Genomic DNA, 24,896 nt, shown 5'->3' with positions numbered 1-24,896 from the left:
CTTGATAAGGAATGAAAACTGATCCCAGAGCAGAATAGAGGTCTCGGGTATGGTACTGTGACAGGATGACCACCTGGGCATTGCCCAGGAACTTGATTTACTGCAAAGAGGCCTATCAAGTTGCAAACAAATTGTAGCTGATACCTGGACAAGGCCCTTCTTTGATCCCCCAATCAGGCAGGCATCTATCCCACTATTCAAGGAACTGCCCCAGAACTGATTTGATGTGACCACAGAGGAGGGGTTGCTAATTTCACTCCGGGCTCTGCACAAAAGAGGAAGGGTTTTTCTATCTTAAATTTTAGGAGAAAGGTGCTCCAGAGATTCTGAGGCATATGGTCATGCCAGGGTTTCACCATTTTGGATTTGGGCAGAGAGGTGCAGTGTGGGATTATTTGTAGTAGGCCACAGAGTAGCTGTTACAAAAATTGGTAGGGTTACCCAGGGGAACCTTTTCTCTATTGGTTTGTGAGGAGCTAGAAGTTAACCACCATGCACAGGTTTGTGCCAGGTATGAATGTGGCACCCCTGGGCATCCTGTTCAAAACACTGGATCGATGGAAGAAAGGACAAGGACTCAACCTCTCGTTGAGACCGCTAAAGGGACCTGAGAGGCTGGGCCTGCTCCCATTTGTACCTGGGCGAAAGAAAGTGGACTCCATGGGTCGGTTGGTTGATCTCCCATTAAGCCACAGGGACACAACAAGATGGAAGAAGCCCTTTCTCCTGAAGAACCCAGCTGACCAGTTCCAACTGAACCTGCCTTGGATCCTACAGGTGGCTTCTGCTGGCGTGAGTCTTGACCCCCCAAATACTGTTACTGACTGTGTCAAAGTGTATTTTTCCTAGCATCCTGAAAAACCTGGGACTTAGAAACTTTTTGGTTCCAAAAACCTCCAGAGGACCAGGACTAACCTGCCAAGTCAATCCAACAAAAGTGCGCTACCGCTGAGCCAATGATTCTGTGCACCCACTTAGAGTTTTCCACAGCAGGAAATCAGTTTTATGAGGGCACCACAGAGAGGGCATCCAGCCTGGTGGAGCCCTGTTTGGTTACAACTTGCAGCCTTGACCGCTGGAGGAATCTGAGTTGCACAAAAAGTGACTAAGTCCAAATGTAGAAATCTTCACTGGGTAAAGGCACAGAAAGTATACAGATGGGTGAGGGACATTCATTTGGCACAAAGTTTGAATTTCTCCACTCTTAACTGTCCTGTCAAAAATCAATAGCTTCATCTGGACCTGATCTGATGGCTACCTGGCCTCGTGGAGCTCTTCTTGACCACAGCCTGCAGCCTTGCCCCTTTGAGGATTTTTGACTTCTATTTCAAAGACTAAGGTGGTCATTCCAACTTTGGCATTCTTTTCCTTACACCACCGAAGCTGCGGGTGCCAGAAGATGGCCATATTACAAGTACTGAAGGATTTACGCGACAATCTGGGTGGTAATCTTCTAGTAGTCATACGACCTGTAATGGTGGTGTCCTGATGGCGGGGCGCTGCTGGCGGAGGGATCGCCGGGTCCTGTCCCCTCAGAGAGGAGCACCTCAACGGACGAGGTAAGTGTCCTCCGCAAGGGGAGCGGTATGTAAATGGATGTTTGTGAGTGTGTGTATACATGGAATGAAAAGGGGTGGGAGGGGAGTGTTTGTGCGTGTGTGCATGTATGTGTGTATGGATTTGGGGGTATTGCACCTGTTTGTGCGCGTGAGTGAAATGTTGTTGTGAGTGCGAGTGAGTGTGTGTCAGGGTATGCGTGTCTGTGGGTTCATGGTTGTAGGTGGGGGATGGGGGTAAGTACAGGGATCAGGGGGATGGGGGGTCACTACTGGCAACCGGGAGGTCACTACTGGGAGCGCTGGGCTGCTGGGGGGTTTGGGGAGGTAGGGGGGTGGGATTGTTGTAAGGGAAGAGGGGTGGAAGGCTCTTGGGTAGATGGGGGGTGGGGGAGTCATCTACCATTGACAGGAATGCAAATTCCTGTCACCAGTAGCCTTTCCACCAGGGATTTTGGGGTGGTGCTACCACTATGAAATCCCTGGTGAAAAGGATACTCGTGACACCGCCAGCGGTATTGGGTGGACCGCCAGATTGGAGATGCTCATCTCCGGCCTGGTTGGTCCAACTGCCCTATTGGTAGGAAAGGGTAAGTGGCAGTTTGTCACAGGCCAAACCGCCACACTTGTAATCTGGCGGTCTTCACCGCTGGCCCATTGGCGGTCAAGACCACCGCCGAGGCCCTGGCAGTCAAAGACCGTCAGGGTCGGAATGACCACATAAGTCAGAAAGCAAAACTTACAAATGGGGCAAGCCTGGTATCTGCATTTGACTTGCACTCCATCACAGTCGGTCTTAAATTGTACTGGTGAAGCACAACCAGATGTTTGTGTTTATTGCTTTTCCGTGCTATTTTTACTTAAAACTTCAAAAAATCATTCCTTTGGTTCCTTTTATTGGAATTGTGTCATTTTCATGTAATTTTACTCATTAAATTATTCTCTATTTTCATAAATTGGGGTGGAATTTTTAATAACATTGTGTTTTGACTTTTTAACTGTTTTTGATACTTCTAAATGCTTTAACCATGTTCTTAAGTAAAGTCTACCTACTCTGTGCCATACCTACCATAGGTTGAGCTCAAGTTTAAATTATTGAAATCTTTTACCGTGACATTATTACGAATCCACTTTATCACGCCGGCACAGTACCTTAATGATGGGAAGCATTGGAACCGTGACGTTATTACAAATCCACTTTATCACACCGGCACAGTACTTTAATGATGGGAAGCACTGTAGCATGTTGGGACACCTAGGATCAGCTTCTGTGTTGCTCTCATTGGTTACCTTCTGCTCTTTCTATGGCAATCCTACAGATCACTCCCAGAAAGGAGCATAGGTAATCGCTGGGGCCTGATGAATGCAAATGATTGCACACTAGATCAACAGAACCAGCCACAGACTGGCCTGTGCCGCGGTTATGCTAGGTGCAATGTCAGCATGACGATTCCTAAAATCTACTTCCTCTGAGCAGCTCCACCCCAGATAGATACACAACTCCTCCAGCACAGTATCGCAGACTCCACCAGGTGTCATTTTACCAAAGATGTAATTTTACCTTTAGGAAGCTGGCTGTCAATGACACCATTCCTGGAACCCAGACTATTTCCCATTACAATGCTGATAGTCACTTACACTGGCTAGTGAGAAGTTCTAGAACACTGACTGGAAGTTTCAGCCCTTCTCTTATACACCGTTCTCAGACTTGGTTTGTGTATTCCACAAGGGCTGAGAGCTGACACACTATGGGGGTCATTACAACCCTGGCGGACGGTGTTAAAGCGGCGGTAAGACCGCCAACAGGCTGGCAGTCTTTTTTTGAGTATTATGATCATGGCGGTTACCGCCATGGTCATCCGCCGCTTCCCCGTTCAGCCCGCCAGGGCGGAGACGACCGCTGGGCTGGAGACCTGGGTCTCCAGCCCGGCGGCCGTCACAATACCGCCGGCGGTATTGTGACCTGGCTTACCGCCGTGGATTTCCAGCGGTAGGAACCGCCATGAAATTCATGGCGGTAAGCACTATCAGTGCCAGGGGGGAAACATCCTGAACAACTAGGTCTAAACCACTACTTGCCTGAACCACTACTGCTAAACAACTAAAACGTCTCTACAACTAAGTACTGAACAACTACTGTCTAAACAACAATTGTGCCTGAATAACAATTGCCTGAACAACTAATTTTAAGGTAAGGTTTTCTTTTTGGTTTTTATGATTTATTAGTTGTTTAGAATATATATATATATTCGTTGTTCAGGCAATTGTTATTCAGGCACAATTGTTGTTTAGACAGTAGTTGTTCAGTACTTAGTTGTAGAGACTTTTTAGTTGTTTAGCAGTAGTGGTTTAGGGTATAGTTGTTTAGGACCTAGTTGTTCTGTAACATATTCGTGCCAGGGAATTCCTTCCCTGGCACTGATAGGGGTCTCCCCCACCCCCACCCCCACCCCGACTCCCTCCCCTACACCCCCCACCACCCCTGCCACCCCCCAAAGATGGCAGGGTCCCCCTCCCCACCCCGACCCCCGACATTACCTTACACATACACACCTGACACGCACGCAGGCACCACAAACACACATACACTCACACACACCGACATACATGCCAACATCCCCACCCACAGTCAGACACGTACACCCACATTCACACACACATCCACACAGACATACCTACAGACATACACGCACTCATTCCCAAAACACGCAACACCCCCGCAAGCATACACGCACTCACACACCCCCTACATACACAGACGCACACCCCCATGCACCCACACAACACACAACACCCCTCCCCAACGGACGATCGACTTACCTGTTCCGTCGATCCTCTGGGAGGGGACGGGAGCCATGGGGCAGCTCCGCTGACACCACACCGCCAACAGAACACCGCTGCGCAGAATCACAGGACGTGATTAGCTGGGCGGTGTTCTGTTGGCGTGGCGGTAGAGGTGGAGCAACCTCCACTTCCCCGCTGCCCGCAAGTATGGCTGTTGGCGGCTCTCCGTCGGAAAAACGACGGAGGGCAGCCAACGGTCATAATACGCCGAGCGGCAAACTGCCACTACTGGCGGTCTTCCGCACGGCGGTCCCTCAGCGGTCTTGTTAAAAGACCGCCGAGGTTGTAATGACCACCTATCTGTCTCCAGTAATGGCAAGCATTAGGGGGTTGATGCTGGGAGTCTCCACAACTAACAAAATGAGCGTACATAGGAGAGAAGCCATCCTTTATGCTTGACGACTATCAGCATTTTGGGAGTAGCACCTTTGGAAAACAAACACTGGCCATGTAGGAGCTGTATTTCTTATAGTCCTGCTGTGAAGGTGGGGCCTGATGTTTTCTTTTGCCTGCTTAAACTTTTAGAATGCCACATGGAAGTTTCAGAAAAGAAGAGAAACACTATCCAGATAATCATGTAATCCAATACTTTAGAAGGAAAGAAACAAATGCAAGAAAAAGCTGAAGGCAGGCAAAATTTTGGACACATCAGAGGAAGCTAAGTTCCAGTAAAAAATAAAAGGCAGAATCACCAAACAAGCAACAAAGCAGGCAATGAACTGGAGAACAAGGACAATTGTGATGCTCTGAGTCTCTGATCTGGACTCCTTTTCTAGATTATAGAGAAAGTGAACTGGAAGAAAATTACAGGCAGTGAAAATCTACTTTATTAAAAAGAGAAGTTACTCAAATAGATATGAAGAGGGAATTGAGTCCCCAAAGTAAAATTAGGTTGTTTAATATTTTCCTGAAAATTAGAAAAATGGAAATATGTGTGCCTTTCCTAATTAGAACAGCACATGACGCTGCACCTCGATGCCTTTGTCCAAGGGGAAATCCCACTTCCTAGCTGTAAGGCTGAAGCACAGCCATCTGGCATGTCTGACAGGAGATCCCACCTCTATGTTGGATACATGTAGAGAGGTGATTTTGAGAGCCAGAGAGGTAAGACAAGTGTCTCTGGGCTATAACGCAAGTAAGATGTAATGTGCACATGACTGCCCAAATATGCCAGCAATAGCTTGATTTGAGTCCTGAGTGAGACCGTATTGTGCAGAACAGTCAGAACCGGAAAGGGACCACATCCCCTAATGTGCGCATCTCCAGGGAGAAACCATGCAAAGCAAAAGGTGCCTGTGGACATTTCTCCAGTGTACACTACTGAACAAAGGTCAACATCTAGCAGGACCTGGTCTGTATCGGCACAATCAGCATACCAGTGCAGTGTATCAACCCTTGTCAGTGAGGAGAAAGCTTTACAGGCCCTGTTAAAAGGCTAACCCTACTCTTACATACTCTCTATGGTAATTAATGGAGATGCCTCCGGCTGGGAATAAACTAGGATGCAGTAAAAGATCAATTTTGCACTTCTAAAGGGAGACATGTGGTATCTGAGTTTGAATTTCTTTCACTTTGCTCTGTGATTTATACGTGTGTAGAAGGTGCTCTCTCGTTGGTTCTTTTAATGTTCTATTAGAGAATGTTTGCTGTGTATCTTTGAATGTGGAGAAGTTGGAGCTATTCTCCAGGGCCCTTTATATTTGGTGTTGTAGCTTTGCTTTTCATTTAAATAAATCCTGTTTATTTAATCTATTTTACCTCTCATAATTTAGTGCTGAGTTGGTGTATTGTATACTATGCTACACCACAAGGTACTGTTGTGCAGTTCACTTAAATGCCAGGAATTGTATTTGAATATTCCTGATCCAATGCTTAACTTTCATAGTTTATATGTGCTTTGATTTCGTCTATTGTGTGAGCAGTTTTGAGTCAGTGAACTTAATTGAAGATTTTGTGTGACTGCTTACTTTATCAAGGAAGGGCAGTTAGAAGGATTCTGGCAGTGCTCGAGCTTGTAGCTCGAGTTTTCTGCGAGGATTTCTTTGTTCCAGAGAACAGCCTGTGCGCCATGCGCATGCACGAGCCTGGGTCTCATGGCAATACTCTGAAAGCGCCTTTATTATCGTACGCGTTCAACTCTGCTCACCCGATCCAGGTGCTGCTGGTGGAGATGTGGGAGCTTCTCACAAAGACAGGGCATTTCCTCAAGTCTGGTTTTGTTTCCTGCACCGTTTCATGTTGGAACTAGCCTGTCTTCATAGCTTTGTTTGTCGTGGTTTTGGAACAGTTCTAGTTACTGATTTGTTTCATGTAAGAAGTGATTGCCATGCTTTTAGGGGGTCATTACGACCCTGGCGGACGGTGTTAAAGCGGCGGTAAGACCGCCAACAGGCTGGCGGTCTTTTTTTTGGTATCATGACCATGGCGGTTACCACCATGGTCATCCGCCGCTTCTCCGTTCCGCCCGCCAGGGCAGAGACGACCGCCGGGCTGGAGACCCTGGTCTCCAGCCCGGCGGGCATCACTATACCGCCAGCGGTATAATGACCCGGCTTACCGCCATGGATTTCATGCGGTTTGAACAGCCATGAAATCCATGGCAGTAAGCACTATCAGTGCCAGGGAATTGCTTCCCTGGCACTGATAGGGGTCTCCAGGTTGTAATGACCACCTTAGTTAAAAGAAGTAAAGTGTATTTGTGTTGATAGTGGCTGGCACACTAAAAAACTGTTCACAGAGAAAGTATTTGAGATTGGCACACTATAACAGGCAAACAAGGAGGGATCTATTTTATTAAAGGGATTGTTTTTCTGAACATGTGATGACGTTATTGCCGTTGTTTACATTACAGATATTAAATTATATATTTTAAATTCTGTCTCGATTTATAAGTAGATATTGTCATTGTGTAAGCAGCTACACTGCCGAACCCTTTTCTCCAAGTGCCAGGTCAATCTCCTTGGATGTGGCTGTATAGTTTAGATATTTTAATGCTTATTTAGGTGTGACTGATGGATTAAAATTTAAAGCGGTCCTAAAACTTAATTTACTGTATTGTTATTTAGGAGTGGAGGGTCAGAATGTGTTTGATCATTTATCAGAGTATGTTTGTTCTGAAGATGAAGTTCTTGACGAGTTTCAGATAGCGGTCATACAACTGGACGCAAATCTTTAGGGAAATGTGAATTTAGTAGTTTATTGTTACAAATTCTTCATGCATATTCTAGGACCCAACGAATCTATTGATTCATATGTCACAGCCCTTAAAACGTTGGCTGATTACTGTGAATTTGAACGATTCCTTTCTCAGCTGACTTGTGGTCAAATTGTGACGAAACATTCAAAGACGAAACAACTGAAACTTTTAGCTGGAAAAAATCTGTCATTAGATGAAGCCATAGACATATTAAAGAGCACAGAGTGCTCCTAGCAAGATGCAAAACAGTTACAAATAGAAAGGCCACATTCATAGGAAGATTCAGACAGGATAAAGCCCTTTCTCATGTTCAAAAGAAAGTGCTGTCCTCATTGGATAGTTTAAATAGAGGGAGAGGTGTGATTCATTCTCCTAAACCTTGTGTTATATTTGTGGCTACACAGTTTATTTCTCTAATTTCAGAATTTGTCCAGCGATTGCACAAGAGTGCTGGAAGTGTAAGAAAGTGGGGCATTTTGGCAAAGTTTGCATAGGCGGTAAACGTATATCTATACGGAGCATCCCAGAACAGGATATGAGTAATGATTTGGAGAATGTTGACTAAAGAGTAGAAGAATTGGTACTTTCAGTGGATTGTGTGGAGATAGGTAGTATGCATAATAAGAAGAGCTATAGTGACACTCAAATTCCCATTAAGATTGATGGTATTTTCATTCTTCTTCTTCTTGATTGTGGTGCAAGGATAACTATTATTTCCATAGAAAAATACAAAGAGTGCTCATCCAGTTAAGGTTTGTTTCCTCCGCCTTTGAAGGTAGTAGTATAAATCTTGTTGGGCATTTTTTATCTGCTTTGAGAGTACAACTATCAAGGGAATAGTATATGTGGCTTACAAAGGCATTTGGCTTTGTGCATTTCATTCAAAGTTTATTAAGAATTCCTTCAATCTCGCTGAGTATTCCAGAGGATTGATAAAAAAGGGTAGCAGAATTTGTGTGGACTTCAGTTTGTCAAGAACACATTAGTTGATCAAGCAAAATATTGTTACAGCTCCCACGTTTAGGGCTTATGGTGAGGGTTGTGAGGCATTCATAACCATTGATGCAAGTGCTTGTGGCATGGGGGCTGTGTTCTTACTATTGGTCAGGTCAGGTGTAGGGACTTCAAAGCAGAGGCTTTTAATCGCACTCATGGCATCCCCCAGTGCTCCACATTGAGCCTGATTCTTTTTAATATATACGTGGCTCCTTTGGCGGCTTTGGTGCGTTCTTTTGGGTTTGAGGCTCAGTCGTATGCTGCAGACTCTCAAATGATTGTGTCAGTTTCCAATGATGTGACTTCCGTCACAAATTCCTTCAGGCACTGTATGTCCAGCATTGAGAAATGGATGAACAACAATGTGCTCAAACTCAATGAGGGGAAAAAGGAGGGCCTGGTTTTTGCTACCCAGGACTCAATCTGGTCCAATATCTGGTGGCCTGAGGAATGTGGGACTCTTCCTACCTCTGTGAGAACTACCACAAATCTGGGTATTTTGCTTGACAACTCCCTGAGGTTTGACAACCAGGTTAACCGCACCACCAGCACATGTTTCTATATGATTAGAGTCTTGAGGAAGATCTTTCCTTTTTTTCCCTGAGGAACTATGTCAGGCGGTTTTTGTCGGATTAATCACTTCTCCGTTAGACTATTGTAACTCCCTATACCTGAACACTAACCTTACAGGTGTTGATAAGTTGCACGTTGTTCAGAATGGAGCAGCGCAGCTCATTCTGAACATCTCTAGACAGGTATTGGTAAGGGAAGGCCTGTGCACCCTTCACTGGCTTCCCGTAAGAAAGAGAATTGCTTTCAAAGCCTTGTGTATGGTCCATCGGGTCCTTCTTCGCCAAAACACTGAAAAACTAAATTCTATGTTTCATTGGTATGTTCCAGCAAGACCTCTCAGATCTTTCTCTCACAACTTGGCAGTTGTTCCAAGATTCTGTAAAGCTAGGTGGGGAGGCACAGCTTTTTCTGTGGGAGCAGCCAAGATATGTAACACCCTGTCTCCCCATATCGCGGATACAGTAATCTTCCCAATTAAAAAAAGCTGAAAACATGGCTTTTTACTCAGCATTGCTCAGAATGAGGGTTTGTTTGTGCCTCTGGGTCTCTACTAGTGCTTTGACACCTTTGAGTTTAGTGTGCTATACAAATTCTTAATTAACATAACATAACATGAAAGAAGTGGAAACAGGGTATTCTGTAATAGAGAAAGAAATATTGGCATGTGTGTGGGGTGTAGAGCGATTTAAGACGTGTGGGGATGGAAGCTTTGTTTAAGAACGGATCACATGCATTTGGATATATTCCTACTGTTAACAAAATTAAGAAAGCAACGACTAGGTTGGCTAGGTTGGCAAAAGAGTTACTTGAGTTTAATGTCACAGTTATTCATATCGTAGGAGGGACGAATGTGAGAGCAGATTTTTGTCAAGGTTTCAGTCAATGGAGATTTGTGTGGGAAGAGTGAAGAGGAAGAGGTAGAAGAGTGTATTATAGCAAGGATTAAATACCACATGATTTGTTCAGACATGGAAGTGTGGTGTGATGCTCTTGAGGGGTATGTTGTGATGAGCCAGATCATGAAGTTTGTAACTATGGGTTGGCCAGAAGAAAAGTCTGTTGACACAGCGTTGCAATTGTTTTGCAAATTGGCAGACGAATTGTCTAAGGAGGATAGTGTGCTGGTAAGAGGGAACAAATTGGTTCCACTGGAATGTTTTAGACAAAGACTATTGGAGACTGCACATTCAGGCCATCTAGGAATGTCTGACACTAAATGTAGACTTAGGTATAATTTCTGGCGGCTTGGTGTGGATGGTAATATGGAGATTTTTGGTGCAAGGGTGTGTGCAATGTTGTTAAAGTGGCAAGCATTTGATTACTTTGGCACCACCTCCTGTTCCGGTTTTATTTTTTGGACCCATCAGGGTCAGGAAATGAAGTATTTCATTGTGTTGGTGGACCATCTTTCCTCATTGGTGGAAGTGAAAGGTGTTTCGGAACCCAATATCAAAGCAGTTATCTGTTTTTTTCAAAACGTGTTTACTAAGGAAGGCGTATCCGAAGAACTTTTAACAGAGAATGATGTTTAATTCACTTCTTCCATCATGAAAGAATTCTTGGACCGATTTTTGAATAAGTCATTCATGCACGCCTCTGTATCACTCTCAAGCCAAAGGAAAAGTGGAAAGGTTCAACAGAGTACTAGTCTAAAGTATCAAGTCCCAGGTTGATTGTGAAATTGCAATTAGAGAGTTGGTTTGGGCATATAGGACAACTCATTGTTCTATTACTGGTAAAGTATCATTTGAACTCATGAGTGGTAGAAAGATTACATCATCATTATGACTGGACAGAAGGGTAATGTTTTGGTTTTGTCTCATGAAGCTAAGTCAGCGTGTGATAAACAGAATGTTGTGAGGTGTGAGAAGGTAATGAGGTTAAAGGGGAGAATGGGTAGGAATGTTAATTTTATTGCAGGTGATTATGTTTGCCTCAAGGATCCCTTGCTGTTACAGAAAGGAACTTCAAAGATCAGAGATCCCATTCACATTACAGATATCAGAGGACAAACTGTATATGTCTTAAATGGATAGTGGATGATATATCTCGATTGGCCAAGGTGCCTATGGATAATTTTATGAAAGACAAACAAGTGGTATATGATTGATGCAAATAAACTGGGGTGGTCGTGGTCAAAATAACAATGGAGTTGATCATGAGTGAGTATTTTGCAAACATTTGAGGGTCTAGTAAATACCCAGTAGATTCTGTGATTAGTTTCATGGTGCACATGTGAATTTTGTGATTTTGAAATTAGCATAGCATATTTTTGTAAAGCATTGTATTTTTGTATGCTTTTAAGTTATAGTTGTATTTTTGATTAATGCATGTAAATAGTTGTTTTTAAGTTTCTCTATCATGGAGTTTCGCATTACTTGGGGTTTACATGAGTATTATATATCAATTCATTTTTTATTTTGTTTTATGTTTGATGTATTTTTATTGATTAAAAAGGCGAGATTTGTGGTATCAGGGTTTGCTTTTTTTTCACTTTGCTCTGTGATTTATAAGTGTGAAATAGGTGTTCTAATAGAGAATGTTCATTGTGTATCTTTGATTGTGGAGCATTTGGAGCTTGTCTCCTTGGCCCTTTACATTTGCTGTTGTGGGTTCGCTCTTCATTTTAATAAGTTATATTTATGTAATCAATTTTGGATGTACTTTACCTCGCAGAAGTGTCTACGTCCTTCCTCCACTTCAGAGTCTGATGCAAGACAAGAGCTGTAGGAACGCTAGCAATACACAATGCTAGTCTGGCATGCTAACTTCAACCAAAACCTTCTACAATATGTTTTTAGTGCAATCCAAGATAGATTCTATTTAACTATCATCCACACAGTGCACAGTTTATGCATACCTAAGACGCACATCTGCTACATATATGCCCAATTATTGCACAAAGGTAGCAAGAGAGAGATGAAGATAAGTCCACTGTCCCAAGACCAGAGAAGAGGAAAACTTATTTTTCTGTTGCTATAATTCTGAAGCACATGATGTCACCTCTGCCAAGTTCATCGGAACTCTCAAAGGAACAGTAGTCCCATTTTCTGAGGAAGATACACAGGGTGTGGCTCTATAGGCCACAGAGCCCTGCTCTGGATGACATATTCTATTTGGCTACAGCAATGCTCAGAGTACACTTATGACTGTTGTGTTTTGTGGCCAAAATAAGTAAACAAACATACCAGAGGATTGCACTGGATATTTCAGGCATGAGGACACACCTGCAACATCATGTACAAGATATCCCTGTCCAATAAAAAATACTAGTACATAACCTCACAAGCGTTTGCACTAATTTGGGATGGGTTAAAGTGGGGCTACCTACAAACACTACTAGAGGTTCTAGCAGGTCTGGATCTCCCTTTTCGTGTACACTATGAAAGAGGTCAAAGCACGCCTATCTCTGGATGGCTCTTTAGTTATAACTGCAGGCACCTAGGGCTATGAGGGGCCTACAAAGCTTTAAAATGGATCACTGTCAAAACCAATGGACCTGAGAGGTTAGTCAGCATTAAATTAGAAAAGGTATGTCTACTGAGAGATGCTGAAAAAGATCAACAACAGCATGTCTACTTTTTACAGCTTATCTAGTATTAACCAGTTTAGCCTTCATAACAACCGTGTGCCCATTTGTAGAGCAGAATCTATATAGGATCCACTGCAAAGTAAATAGAAAAGGGTCAGAATGTGATTCTCAGCCACACAGCAACTGGGGAAGAAGAGTTTTAGAATAATTTCATAATTTTTCACACTTCATGGATTCTTCTGCAGTTGCAAATGAGCTGTAGCTTGCCTTTGGTGTGCAGCAGGCATACCCAATGTGTATGCTTACTGCACTGATTGGCCTCTATTATGTGAGAGAAACTCTGTATCCAAGATGGGGATAAAAAAGGACACAATTATAAATCATAAATCACAAATCACTGGCTCCTGCATAAATCATGATGAAATGGCTTTTATGGTCGAGATTGAGAAAGGAAATTTTACTTTTCAATATTGGACATGGTTGTTAAGCCCCTTGAAAAGTAGCCCGTTCTACCTTGCATAACATTAGTATTTTAAATGTAAACTGTGGTTTGACTTCTATTTAAAAGAAAGAATTTCTTTAACTGACTTAGAAGCTAAAAATAAAATATCATTACCGTCTACATAAAATGAGCTGGAGTGCCTTCCCAACAACTTTCACCTCACAGCAAGGGTGTCACATTTATTTAACAAACTTCTCAAGAAAGGTTCTATGTCAGGCTGGCTCATAAAGGCTTCTTAGTAAAAATGAATGATGAATAGGTGTAATTTCAAGACGTACATGGTTCGAGTTCAAAGACCAGGGATACTCTTGTCCACAACCCAGGTGCACGCTAGTAAATTCAAAGAAATGTTGTCTTCATTGGTGTTTTGTGAAATGTTTTGTGGTCCCTAAGGCTAAGGAAATGACTTGGAGCAACAACAGCTGTATGGTGTAGGAAGACAGGATGGGTTTTGGGGTATCCGTTTTTAAAATACACAATTGGACTAATGAAAGCTGTCAGAGATTAACAATAAATAGGCTCTTACGTGTCAGGAAGTGATGATGCATGAAAAACACCTCACTCCAAATTCTTCAGTTCTGCAGGATCACGAGGCACTCTTGGTTAGGTGTGATTTAGGACGACTACAATATGGGACACATTTATTTCAAATTGCAATTGTATCAGGAAGAGCTGCATCTAGGCTGTCCGGAAAGGGTATCATGACATCTACATTAATCAGCAAAATGGGCCGATATCATCCCCTTTCTATCGCTGGTTTATTTTTCTTCAAAAGGACTGTGATCATTATATGTTCCTAGGCGGAGGGACTGAGCATGTACAATTAACGCTACTAGTTTTGAAGTCCAACCAGTAGATTCTTTTTTTGTATTAAACTGAATTTGTTCTCCCTATCCAACAGGCAGCAATTATGGTAGTGTGATTACCTACCCACATGTAAATAATCAAACGTTTGTGAGGGATGTGGGAGCACCAATTTAGTTATTTGGATAATGACAATAACTTGAGGAAGCAGATGTGGGTTAATGGTCTTGAACAGTATGTTCAACTCATTCCTCTGGGACAGCTCTGATGTAAGCACTAGAAGCTGAGATTCTATTCTATTCTAGTTGAGCATCTCAGTTGAGATTGTATTCCTATAGATATACAACTCTTTTTAGTCACTGAAGTTAACTTTGCCTTGATGCCCAATGTTATTGGAAATCAGTGGGGGCCAGTTTAGGGATCTCAATCAGGCAGCCTGCCATGTCTGAGTACCCACGCAGTAGCTGCAGGGACGGCCATGCCATCCACTGGCGAAACACAGGCCCCTGCTGTGCGGGGGAGGCCAACCTTCAGGGGGGGCCCTCAGTACCCTGGCCTTAGAGCTCCAGAGTGAGTGTAAAGGGGTGCCCCTCCATGTACTTTGCAGGGGGGGGGGCTCAAGTTTCGTAACACCACTGATGCCATCCACTCCTGCAGGTCAGCTGAATTGGGCCAAGACGAGAAATAACATTCAGGTCAAGGAGCAGGTCCCTTTTGACAACTAACTCTGCCATTTTCACCCTGAAGTTATGGGATTTATATTTCAGCTGATGGGATATCTGTCACAGTTGTGATGAAGGAACCCCCTCCGCCAAACTCAAAATCAGGTCCTTGGTCTTTAAAAAACTTTCTGTCCAGCATGTTGTTACCAAAATATATTGCTGATTTAGACTAAATTAAAATGCAGTTTTGATTTTCAGCCCTTTTAAAAAAAAATTTTCTAATGATTTTGTGTCATATTACTGCCTGGATGTGATGGATCTGACTTATGTATGAGGCATAGATTTGGAACAGGAGGGATACCCCGTCGCTCACAGTGTATGAGGCACTGAAGAAAAACAAACTATTGGAACCTTTTCTCTAACTTTGCTAAAAGCCCCAGGTTTGTTTGATTTGGAGGCTGTATGACAATGGAATTTATTTATTTCCCCATTGCTAACATTGGCCTTGACACATCATCCGTAGCAAAACATTTAATTTCCCCCAGTCTGCCACAGACAGCCCTCTCCATTAACCAACACTGATTGCTTCATGTGTGTGTCTATCACAATGGCAGTAAATGGTGGACCTGCACAAAGGATGTGTGTGCAAATGGCTCCAACAAGCTAATAACCTGTAAGTAAAAGGAATGCGTGTTGAGGACGATCAAATGACTCATAGGGTAATAGGGTAATTCAGAGGGAAATAAATGTAAACGCTGATGTGATGTTGAGTCCTCTGACTGTGGTACTGCTGAGCTGATTTATGAAGAAAGGAACTGGATTGCAGTGCATGGTAACATGCTGGAGATTTGGTGTCAGAGTATGAGAGTGCTTTGCTCAGCAAGATATAGCAACAACCACTGTATGATTAGCAAGGTTTAGCATGTGAGGTTTGGTTGGCAGAGCACAGCAGCCGGCTGAGGGTAGCTTAGCAGGACATGGCAGTGAGTTGAGGGTAGGAGGGCATGGTGGCAGGTTGCCTTTTGGTTATTTGGGTAAGGCAGCAATTTGAAGGTAGATTAGAGAGATGTGGTAGTGAGTTGGGATAATTTCACAGGGCATGGCAGTGAGTTATGGAGAGTGGCAGAGCATGGCACTGAGTTGGAGGTTAGTCACCAGGCGCAGCATTGAGTTGTAGCATTGGCGGCTTAGCATGTAAACATGACTGGAGTTTTCAGTGACTAAAAATGGAGCAATTTATGTTTAGGTTGTCAATAGCATGAGAGGTCTCAGCTAATCGACCATGGGTTGAACATAAATATCCAAAGAATAAAAACCATTAACTTTGCCTTCCCTTTAAGGGTTTCAGAAGACAGATAATGGGTACAGTGATGTGTGTTGCCATTTATGAACAGCCGTGTGGGTCTTTGAATTAACTGTGTGATTAATGGTATGAGTTTAAGAAGAGTATGTCAGTGGCTCTTAAAGAAAGTTAAACCAATGGTTTCAGAGTGAAAATATAGGATTAAGAAACAACCCTATATCTGGCAATGGAGAAGAGCACAGACCGTATAAACAAAGAAGTAATGCAGGTACATTGTTCGGATGGTTCCATTTAAAAGCTTTAGCATGGATTCTAAATCAACAGATTGTTATAAGGAAAGTTTATTTCATTATATATTTGCTCACCTTCTACAATTCACTGGCGGCACGGTAATTCAAATGGAAGCCTGCAGAACTATTCCCATTCACAAACCAGGGGTATGGAATTTGTCACACAACCTATGTATTAATAGGTCACATCACAAACGGTCCTCTTGCATGGGCCACAAAGCAATTGCCCTAATGACTATTAAATATGTAGGTTGCAATTTGCAGGTCCCTATGATTGGCTCAGAAAGCAGGGATGAAGGTCTGAAAGGGACAGCAGACCTGGATTTACTTTCCCCAATAGGAAGCATTCTTAGATCTGGACTTAGCCAAGACGTTTTGATTTTACTAAAACTCCTTATATAATATACTTTGTTATAGGAGCTTGGAGTCAGCCTCATACGTCCTTTGGTCAGTTATTGTATCAATCACATGCTTCACCCACCTACTACAGTATCATGCAATGTATCACCCCCACGGAAGTCACTGCCTAATTTCACTTTGCGTGAAGGCAGTCTGTTCTTTCACAAAGAAAACATCCGCACGGAAAGCAGTTCCCTTCATAGCTGTGGACTACAATGGCAGTGTGAGCTTTAGGAGACCAAAAAGTATTTTTTTCTTTTAGCTGTAGTTTGGGATAAGTGCCTTGACCTTTATATTTCCATTTGAAGCACTGTATATTGTTCAGAGGTAGGCAGCTACCCCAGCAATAGAATTTTGCAAAAGCTATGGCAAATTAAAACAAGCATTAGCAAATGCAAAAAGTTGGAATCCAGCAGCGAAAAAAGATTTCCATTTGGGAAGACATAATTAGGGGGAGGAGAAGGGTGGAGAAGGCAGGGGCCCTGCTTCCCATTGAGGCCACCAGCTGGAGTCCAAAAGGGGAAGCATTCAGAAACAGCCTTTACATCATGGCTGGACCTACACTGTGCCTTAACAACCCTGTCTGAACCACAAATGTGCCTTTACAACGCATTCCTTTACCACGCAAGTCATTACAACGACTTGCCTTAAGACAAGCATTGTTGGATTGATGTTGGAGTTTAAGTCCAACACTTTCCCTACTGTTGCGCAGACTGGAGTAGGAATAGTAAATTATATTATTCTAAAGTCCAGCACTTTCCCTAAGGCAAGTTGTTGTAATGACTTGAGTGGTAAAGGAATGTATTGTAAAGATGCACTTCTTATTCAGACTGTGTTTTTATCACAGGCATCGTAAATGCCTGCCTGGTCCTGAAATACAACCAAGCATTCCCACTAGCATAGAAAGTTGTTAATCTTCTACAATTCGTGGCTAATCTGAAACCGACCCAACTCGCCTCCGCGGTTAGGAACTGATTGTCGTCATAAACCAATAAAACATGCTTTTCCAAATCACAAATATGAGGGGGACGTGACACCCCGACTCCTATTTGTGATTTGGAAAGGGTCGCAAAAGCCCTTTTATGAGCCAGAAATGGTTTTATCCCTTTTAAAAGGACATATGTGCATTGTTAATGCACAAAAAACTGTTTCTGTCGCAAACCTGTGGTTTTGATAATCACAGGGCTTGCAGAGCATCCTGATACTCAATTTTGTTTCTTCATATACTTAGAAATCTGAACGTATAACTAAACTGTCCTATGCATCCTCTTTCTTCATTCTTTTGGATGCAAAAGTTTGCCTGAATTACATTTGATTGTAATGAAGCACTCATGAGCAAAGAACTATTTTGGGGTCTGATTTTACAGAGTTTTCAAAGCAGCACGCAACCTGAAAGATCCATTCCAGTGGTTATGCAGCTGCAGGCATGTCCAAATCATATATTCCCAAGTGCCCACAAGATATTGATAGTGTGTATACATTTTGCTTGCTGCCAGAAACATTTGGTGCTGGCAGCCTTGCTGGTGTAAGGAACAATTCACAATGCATAAAAACTGTGTATCTGTGACATGACTTTAGTCTTATTGGGACCATGTAAAATTGCAAAGCTATATTAACCTCTTGGGCAGCCATACTTTTTTGTTTGCCCTAAAACTCTATTTAAATGTGCTAATTTTAGGTGGAAAACAGTAGCATTTCCTGGAGTCTGTTAAGGAAACTACATAAGACACTAGTAAAAGAACTCCACACCACAATACACAACAACAAAACAGCAGCACAACAATTCTTACATCACACAAACCCACTATAGAACACAACACAATACACCACCACAACACAGTGATAACACACCACAGAAAAACAACAAATAAGATTATTCCACAACACAATAACACAACAACAAAACAACCACACAACAATGTAACAAATCCACAACAGAACATGACAAAATAGCTACAACAAATACAACACCACCACACAGTGAAAATCAAAAACAAAAGGCAACATAACAGCACAAAAACAATGCACCAGAACCTAGTGCAATACAAAATATCACAAGTTAACACAATAGAAGATAACACAAGAAAATACCACAGATCAAGACAGCAAAACACATCACAACAACAAAAAACACAACTGCATTGCTGTAGTCCTGTGTTGGTTAAATGGTATTGTGTTGTTGTAGGAGGCTGGCCTGGTTTGTAGTGGGTAGCTAACATACTTACACCTTATATCAGGTCCAGCTATCTCTTATTAGTGAAATGTAGGCAGTGTTCTAGCAGCTTAGGCTGTCTAGCGGTAGCTGTAGCAGAGCAGCTTAAGCTGAACTAGGAGACATGCAAAGCTCCTGCAATACCACTATAGTTACACAGTACTTATGCACAATAAAAACCGATACTCAGTGTTACCAAAAATAAAGGTACTTTATTTTAGTGACACAAGGCCAAAAATATCTTAGAGGCAATACTCCTTCTGGAGGTAAGTATTATACACAATATATACACTAGTAACCAAAATCAGGCAAGTAAACAGTCATAGAATAGTGCAAACAGTAGAAAATACAGTAGATTGCAATGGGCCTAGGGGCAACACAAACCCTATACTAAAATAGTGGAATAAGAATAACAAATTCCTCCCTAGTCAAGTGTAGTGTGTAGAGGGGCGCTGGGAGTGTAGGAAAACACCAAAGGTAAGTAAAGTAACCCACCCCAGAACCCAGAAAAGCAGGAGTAAAGTACAGCAAGTTTCATTAGGACACACTACAACTCATGATAAAGGATTATGCAAGAACCAAGCAAGACTGCAAGCAACAAACGATGAATTCCTGGACCTGAAGGCCTGTGGAGAGAGGAGACCAAGTCCAGAAGTCGAAGAAGAGTCCAGGAAGGACAGAAGCCCCTGCCAACCTAGAAAATGGTGCAAAAGTGGATTCTCCGGTAAGGCGAAAACTACAGAAGAACACCAAAGAAGATGACGGCAGGTTCCTGCTTGGTGCAGATGATGTCCCATGTTGAGTTGTTGGATGCATGCTGTTTGCTTTGCTGGATTCCACCAACAAGCCTTGGTTCAAGCAAGTATGCAGTTTGCATCAAAAAGGAGCTGCCTGGACCCAGGAGGGACCTGGGGGTCTCAACTCAGACTGAGGACACAGAGGAGGCTCTCTGCACTTCAGCGAGCCCTCAGAAGACCAGTCAGCACCCACGGGAGTCCCAGAACAAGGGGACAAAGAATATGCAAAGTGCTGTCATCACAGCACTACACTGGAAGGTCCCACGCTGCCAGAGAACAACTCAGGGAGCTGTGCGTTGCAGGATGGAGTGATGGGGAACTGGGCTACACTGTGCACGAAAGATTTTTGGAAGAAGTGTACAGAAGTCCAAGGAGCTGCAGAAGATGCAGTGCAGAGGGGTACTATCACAGCACGGGGAGGCAAGCTCTTACCTCCACCAAATTTGGACAGCTGGACCTTTGGACAGTCTGGGTCACTTGGGTCCTCCACCTGTGTTCCAGGGAGCAAGCTCATTGTCAGAAGAGGAGTCCCAGAGTACCGGTAGTTGTCGCAGAAGGGTGCCTGCAGAAGCAGGGTGAGTGACTCCGTTACTCCACGGGAGATTCCTTCAGTTCCTCTGGTGCAGGGTGAAGACAGGCAGTCCTCAGAGCGTGCACACCTTGGAAACTGTTGCAAAAGCTGGTTGGAGCTGAAGTTGCAGGTCACGGATTTGTCCTGGATATTTTGTTGCAGTTACAGCTGTTCCTGGAGCAGTCTGTGGTTGATCCGATGGTCAGAAGCTGAAGCAGAGGATGCAGAGGAGTCCTGGAGGAATCTTGCAAACCGAATCTGAGGCAACACCCACAGGAGAGACCCTAAATAGCCCACAGAGGGGGATTGGTCACCTAATCAGGTATGGAATTGTCAGGAGGGGTCTCTGATGTCACCTGCTGGCACTGACCACTCAGAGGTCTCCAGAGGGTCCCCACACCTTGGGATCCAAGATGGCTAATGCCAGGGACACTCTGGAGGAGCTCTGGGCACCACCCCTGGGATGGTGATGGACAGGGGAGTGGTCACTCCCCTTTCCTTTGTCCAGTTTCTCGCCAGAGCAGGGACTGGGGGTCTCTGAACCGGTGTAGACTGGCTTATGCAAGGAGGGCACCATCTGTGCCCTTCAAAGCATTTACAGAGGCTCTGGGAGGCTACCCCTCCCAAGCCTGTAACACCTATTTCCTAAGGGAGAGGGTGTAACACCCTCCTCCCAAAGGAAATGCATTTTTCTGCCATCCTGAGATTGAGCTGCTCAGTCCCCAGGAGGGCAGAAAGCTGTATGTGAGGTGGCAGCAGCTAGGGCTGCAGTGGAAACCTCAGAGAGCTGGTTGGTCAGTACGGGGTCCATGGTGCAGCCCCCAGGGTGCATTGGATTGCCCCCCCCAATAGCAGATTTAGATTGGGGGGACATTTCCATGATCTTAGTCACCTCACATGGCCATATTCGGAGTTACCATTGTGGTGCTACATATATGTATTGACATATATTTAATGCACTCGTATAATGGTATCCCCGCACTCACGAAGTCCGGGGAATTGGCCCAGGACAACATAGGGGCACCTTTGCTAGTGCAAGGGTGCCCTCAGACACAGTAACTTTGCACCTAGCATTCAGTAAATAAAGGTTAGACATATAGGTGACCTATAAGCTACCTTAGGGCAGTGGAAATGGCTGTGAAATAGTGTGTGCACTATTTCACTCAGGCTGAAGTGGCAGTCCTGATGAAAGGTTTGTATGACCTCCTTATGGGTGGCAAAAGAAATGCTGCAGCCCATAAGGATATCCTGAAACCCCAATGCCCTGGGTACCTAGGTGCCATATACTAGGGTCTTATAAGGGGGGGTCCAGTGTGCCAATCAGAATTGGAAAATTGAGTCACTAAAGTGTTGTGACAAATTTGGTAAGTAGAGAGAGCATAGGCCCTGGAGTTCTGGTTAGCAGAACTTCAGTGACACACTTAAGCGTACTGACAACACACATAGGCCACAAACTATGAGCACTGGGGTCCTGACTAGCAGGATCCCAGTGAGACAGTAAAAACACACTGACAAACACTCACAAACAGGCCAAAAATGGGGGTAACCATGCTAGAAGGAGGCTACTTTCTCACAGTTGTTTTTACTACTGTTACATTATTAATGATGTGGTGGTGTTGTATTGTGATGTTCTGGTATATCAGCTGTAATCCATCTGCTTAAGCATGAACAGTCTTGTTACACAATACCACTGCCTCAAACCTACTTCCATGATATAATGGTAAAGGTTTTTAACATCAGACACCACTCTGTTCACCATCTAGGACATGTAAAAAAGTACCAAAAAGTGTTTTGCAATCTGACCCCCATGTCTTAACTTAGTGGTACGAGGAACTGAAGTGTGGCTTTACACAGATGTTTCCACTCAGTTATACTCCAGCAGCCCTTTCACTGTATTTTCGCAAATATCCTCGTTTCCCGAGTCTTTCAACCTGTTTCGGATTTCATGTCCTTGAGACATACAGTTCATACCAACAGTTTTACGTAATATTTCAAGTCAGAAAGTGGGGTAGGAAAAGTCGCTTTGATAGCTCGTTAAATACTGCATTACTGGCACCAACAAAATCAAAGCCTTAAACAGTTTTAGCACACACAGTCCTTATAATGAAAACGTCTCATTGTGTTATTAGATTTCTGTGCAAGTCTAACAGCAGACGGAAGACAATTCCTACACATGAAATAAAGTGAACTGTAATTGCGCCTGTTTCTCTGGTCTAATGTCATGCAGTAGCTAACCGAATTTGCTACATTTTTTCCCACTAACCACAAGCATGCTGTTTAGAGCAACACAACATACACATAAAATCAGGGGCAACTCCTCTGCAATGGCTGAGGAGCGTCGCCCCCGCTTGGCTAAAGGCCACTAGCTGTCAAATAAAACAATATTCCATTATTGTTTTATTTTACAGCTGCTGGCTCAGCCATCAACATGTGCAGGGAGGGGCAGGGCTGGGCCACGGGAGAGGGGATAGGGGAAGGGGAGTTGAGCCTGTGCACTAATTGCACATATGCGTTTGGCTGGCCGTGTCAGGCCGGCCAAACACACATGCGCCCTTAGATTTCTCCAACCCAGCTGTGTTACACAGCCGGGTTGAAGTAACTGCACAGGCTCCAGTATGCTGTCTGAGCGGCAGACCAAGCCACTCAAACTGCTAGGTTTAGCATCAGAGCAGTGCCAGGATTGCTGGAGAGCCTGTGCTGGTGTCCCAGGGAGTGCTGGGACACCAGAAGAGAAGATGAGCGAGGCGGCATCATCGGGAACTGTAGGTTTTTAAAAATATTTTTTTTATTTCCCCTGTCGTCTCCTCCCCGGCACTCCCCCTTGAAATTTGCAGCGGCTGCTGCTGCATAAAATATCATGAGAGGAGTTCTTGCAAATAGTCTAACCACTGGTAACCGTTCGGGGTAGCATTTCAAACCATTGTTATTTTGCTTACGATGCCATCTCAGAATAGACCCAGCCTTATGCAAATCAGCCCTAATCCTGCTCCAATGGCAACAGTCCAGCCCGTTGCCAACCCAGGGCTTTTCCAGAGCACAAGCAACCCAAGACCTGTGTGGGCCTACTTGGCCTCTACAGACATGTGCAGCTTTGTTCCAGTAGCACTGTGAGCACGTGATCCACGTCTTGCACACCTTTTGCCACTTAGAATGTCCCATCACACACAAAAAAAAGTGAGTGGAATGCTTGCAAATAGTCTAACGACAGGCAATCGCTCGGGCAGCACAGCAAGGCAGCGTCATCTTACCTAAACAGTCGTATCTTCCGTTAACATATTTTAGCTCGAAACCAATCTGGCATTTGCAGTAGAAACTTCCAAACGTATTCACACATCTGCGGTTGAAGGGGCAAAGGGCCTTGCTGCTGGAACACTCATCAATATCTGTAGCAAAAAAAGGCGTATGTGTCATACTACACACTACATGGAAAGCCTTTGAATCTTGTTCAAATAACGTCATGCTTGCTAAACAGTCATTAAAGAACAGCAACATACGTTTCACCCTTCAATTAACGCTTTACGCAACTGGTAAATGTTGTATGGGGTTTGAAAGCATATATTTAGCTCTTCTCTATCTCCAGTGGATTCTGAGCTCTGTTATGTGAAACTATTTTAAAAACGTTAAGCCCTATTCATTGATTTTAAGCGCTTCTTTTAGGAGTTGACGTTGACGCAAATGGTAAAGCTGTGTAGAAACCTGATTTTAGGACAGATCACCACTGGTTCGTTAGATATTTAGCTGCAAAATTGTTGTGTGTGGACATTTTCTACATTCAGAATAAGGTAATTTTGCCTCACGTAGAAACGGGCCACTGCCGCCAGAAAACGGCTGGTTATGATTGTTCCTGTAAGACGGCTTGTAGGATGTGGTAATGCATGCGGTAACCTGCTGGTGTCCATTTTACCCCATCATTCACGTCCAAATGCTAACCTGTGAGGTACGTCCAGAGGGAATCAATAGTTATTTTTTTCGTTGCCTCCCTGGTGTCATATACATGCTTCAAGTTCTGGTCGCACTGACCTGTATCTGTAATATACAATTCTATTATGTTTGGCTGCATAGACCTATGTGTGAGGCTCACTGTTTCTTTTTCATTTCTGCCTTTGTACCCTGTAGTAACCCACTGTCGTTCAGGTCCATTTGTCCACTTTTTGTACAGTCATCGGTCTGGCACCTGGACGAGTCAGAAAAAAACAGTTTCTGGAAAGTGCTAGATCAATTGGAGGTGAGTTTCCACTTCAAAAATTAATAGTACTCAGCTTAATGCTTCCGTAATGCTTTATTGAGAGAAGAGGAAGAAGTAATCAGTTCCAGAAGTTATTAGTCCAGTGAATTTGTGACAGTCTGGAAGCTGAAGTTCAAATCAAAAGATCCGCGAAATGACAGTCCAATCTGCTGATATCACGGTTTGGAACAAATAGCAACATTCAGTAGAGGAACAGCCAACACGTGTTTCGCCCCTTAAGCGGGTAGGCGGGGGCTTTCTCAAGGCCCATCCAGAACAGAATGAAATCTTCTGGCGTCAGTAGTCACAATTGTAAATAGAAATCTGAAATAGCGGTAAGCGAGGGAAATCCTCTACAAAGAGTAAGCCAAACAATCCTCAGCGCGTCCTGCGTTATATCGGCGATATCGATCCTCGATATCGATCCTCGATAT

At 43.7% G+C, this 24,896-nt stretch overlaps 1 protein-coding gene across 1 annotated transcript in view; it reads right to left on the bottom strand.

The window, feature by feature from the left end:
- Positions 1-24,896, bottom strand: part of EGFL6 (EGF like domain multiple 6) — a 381,439-nt gene that overhangs the window by 156,850 nt on the left and 199,693 nt on the right. The window contains exon 6 of the mRNA XM_069204711.1: positions 23,486-23,620. Within this exon, the coding sequence (XP_069060812.1) occupies positions 23,486-23,620 (135 nt within the window). The remainder of the gene's footprint in view (positions 1-23,485; positions 23,621-24,896) is intronic.

This window comes from Pleurodeles waltl, chromosome 8 (genome assembly GCF_031143425.1).
Source record: "Pleurodeles waltl isolate 20211129_DDA chromosome 8, aPleWal1.hap1.20221129, whole genome shotgun sequence".
Taxonomy (NCBI): Eukaryota; Metazoa; Chordata; class Amphibia; order Caudata; family Salamandridae; genus Pleurodeles; species Pleurodeles waltl.
The sequence above is the reverse complement of the archived record's forward strand: the minus strand, read 5'-3'. Positions and strand labels throughout refer to the sequence as shown.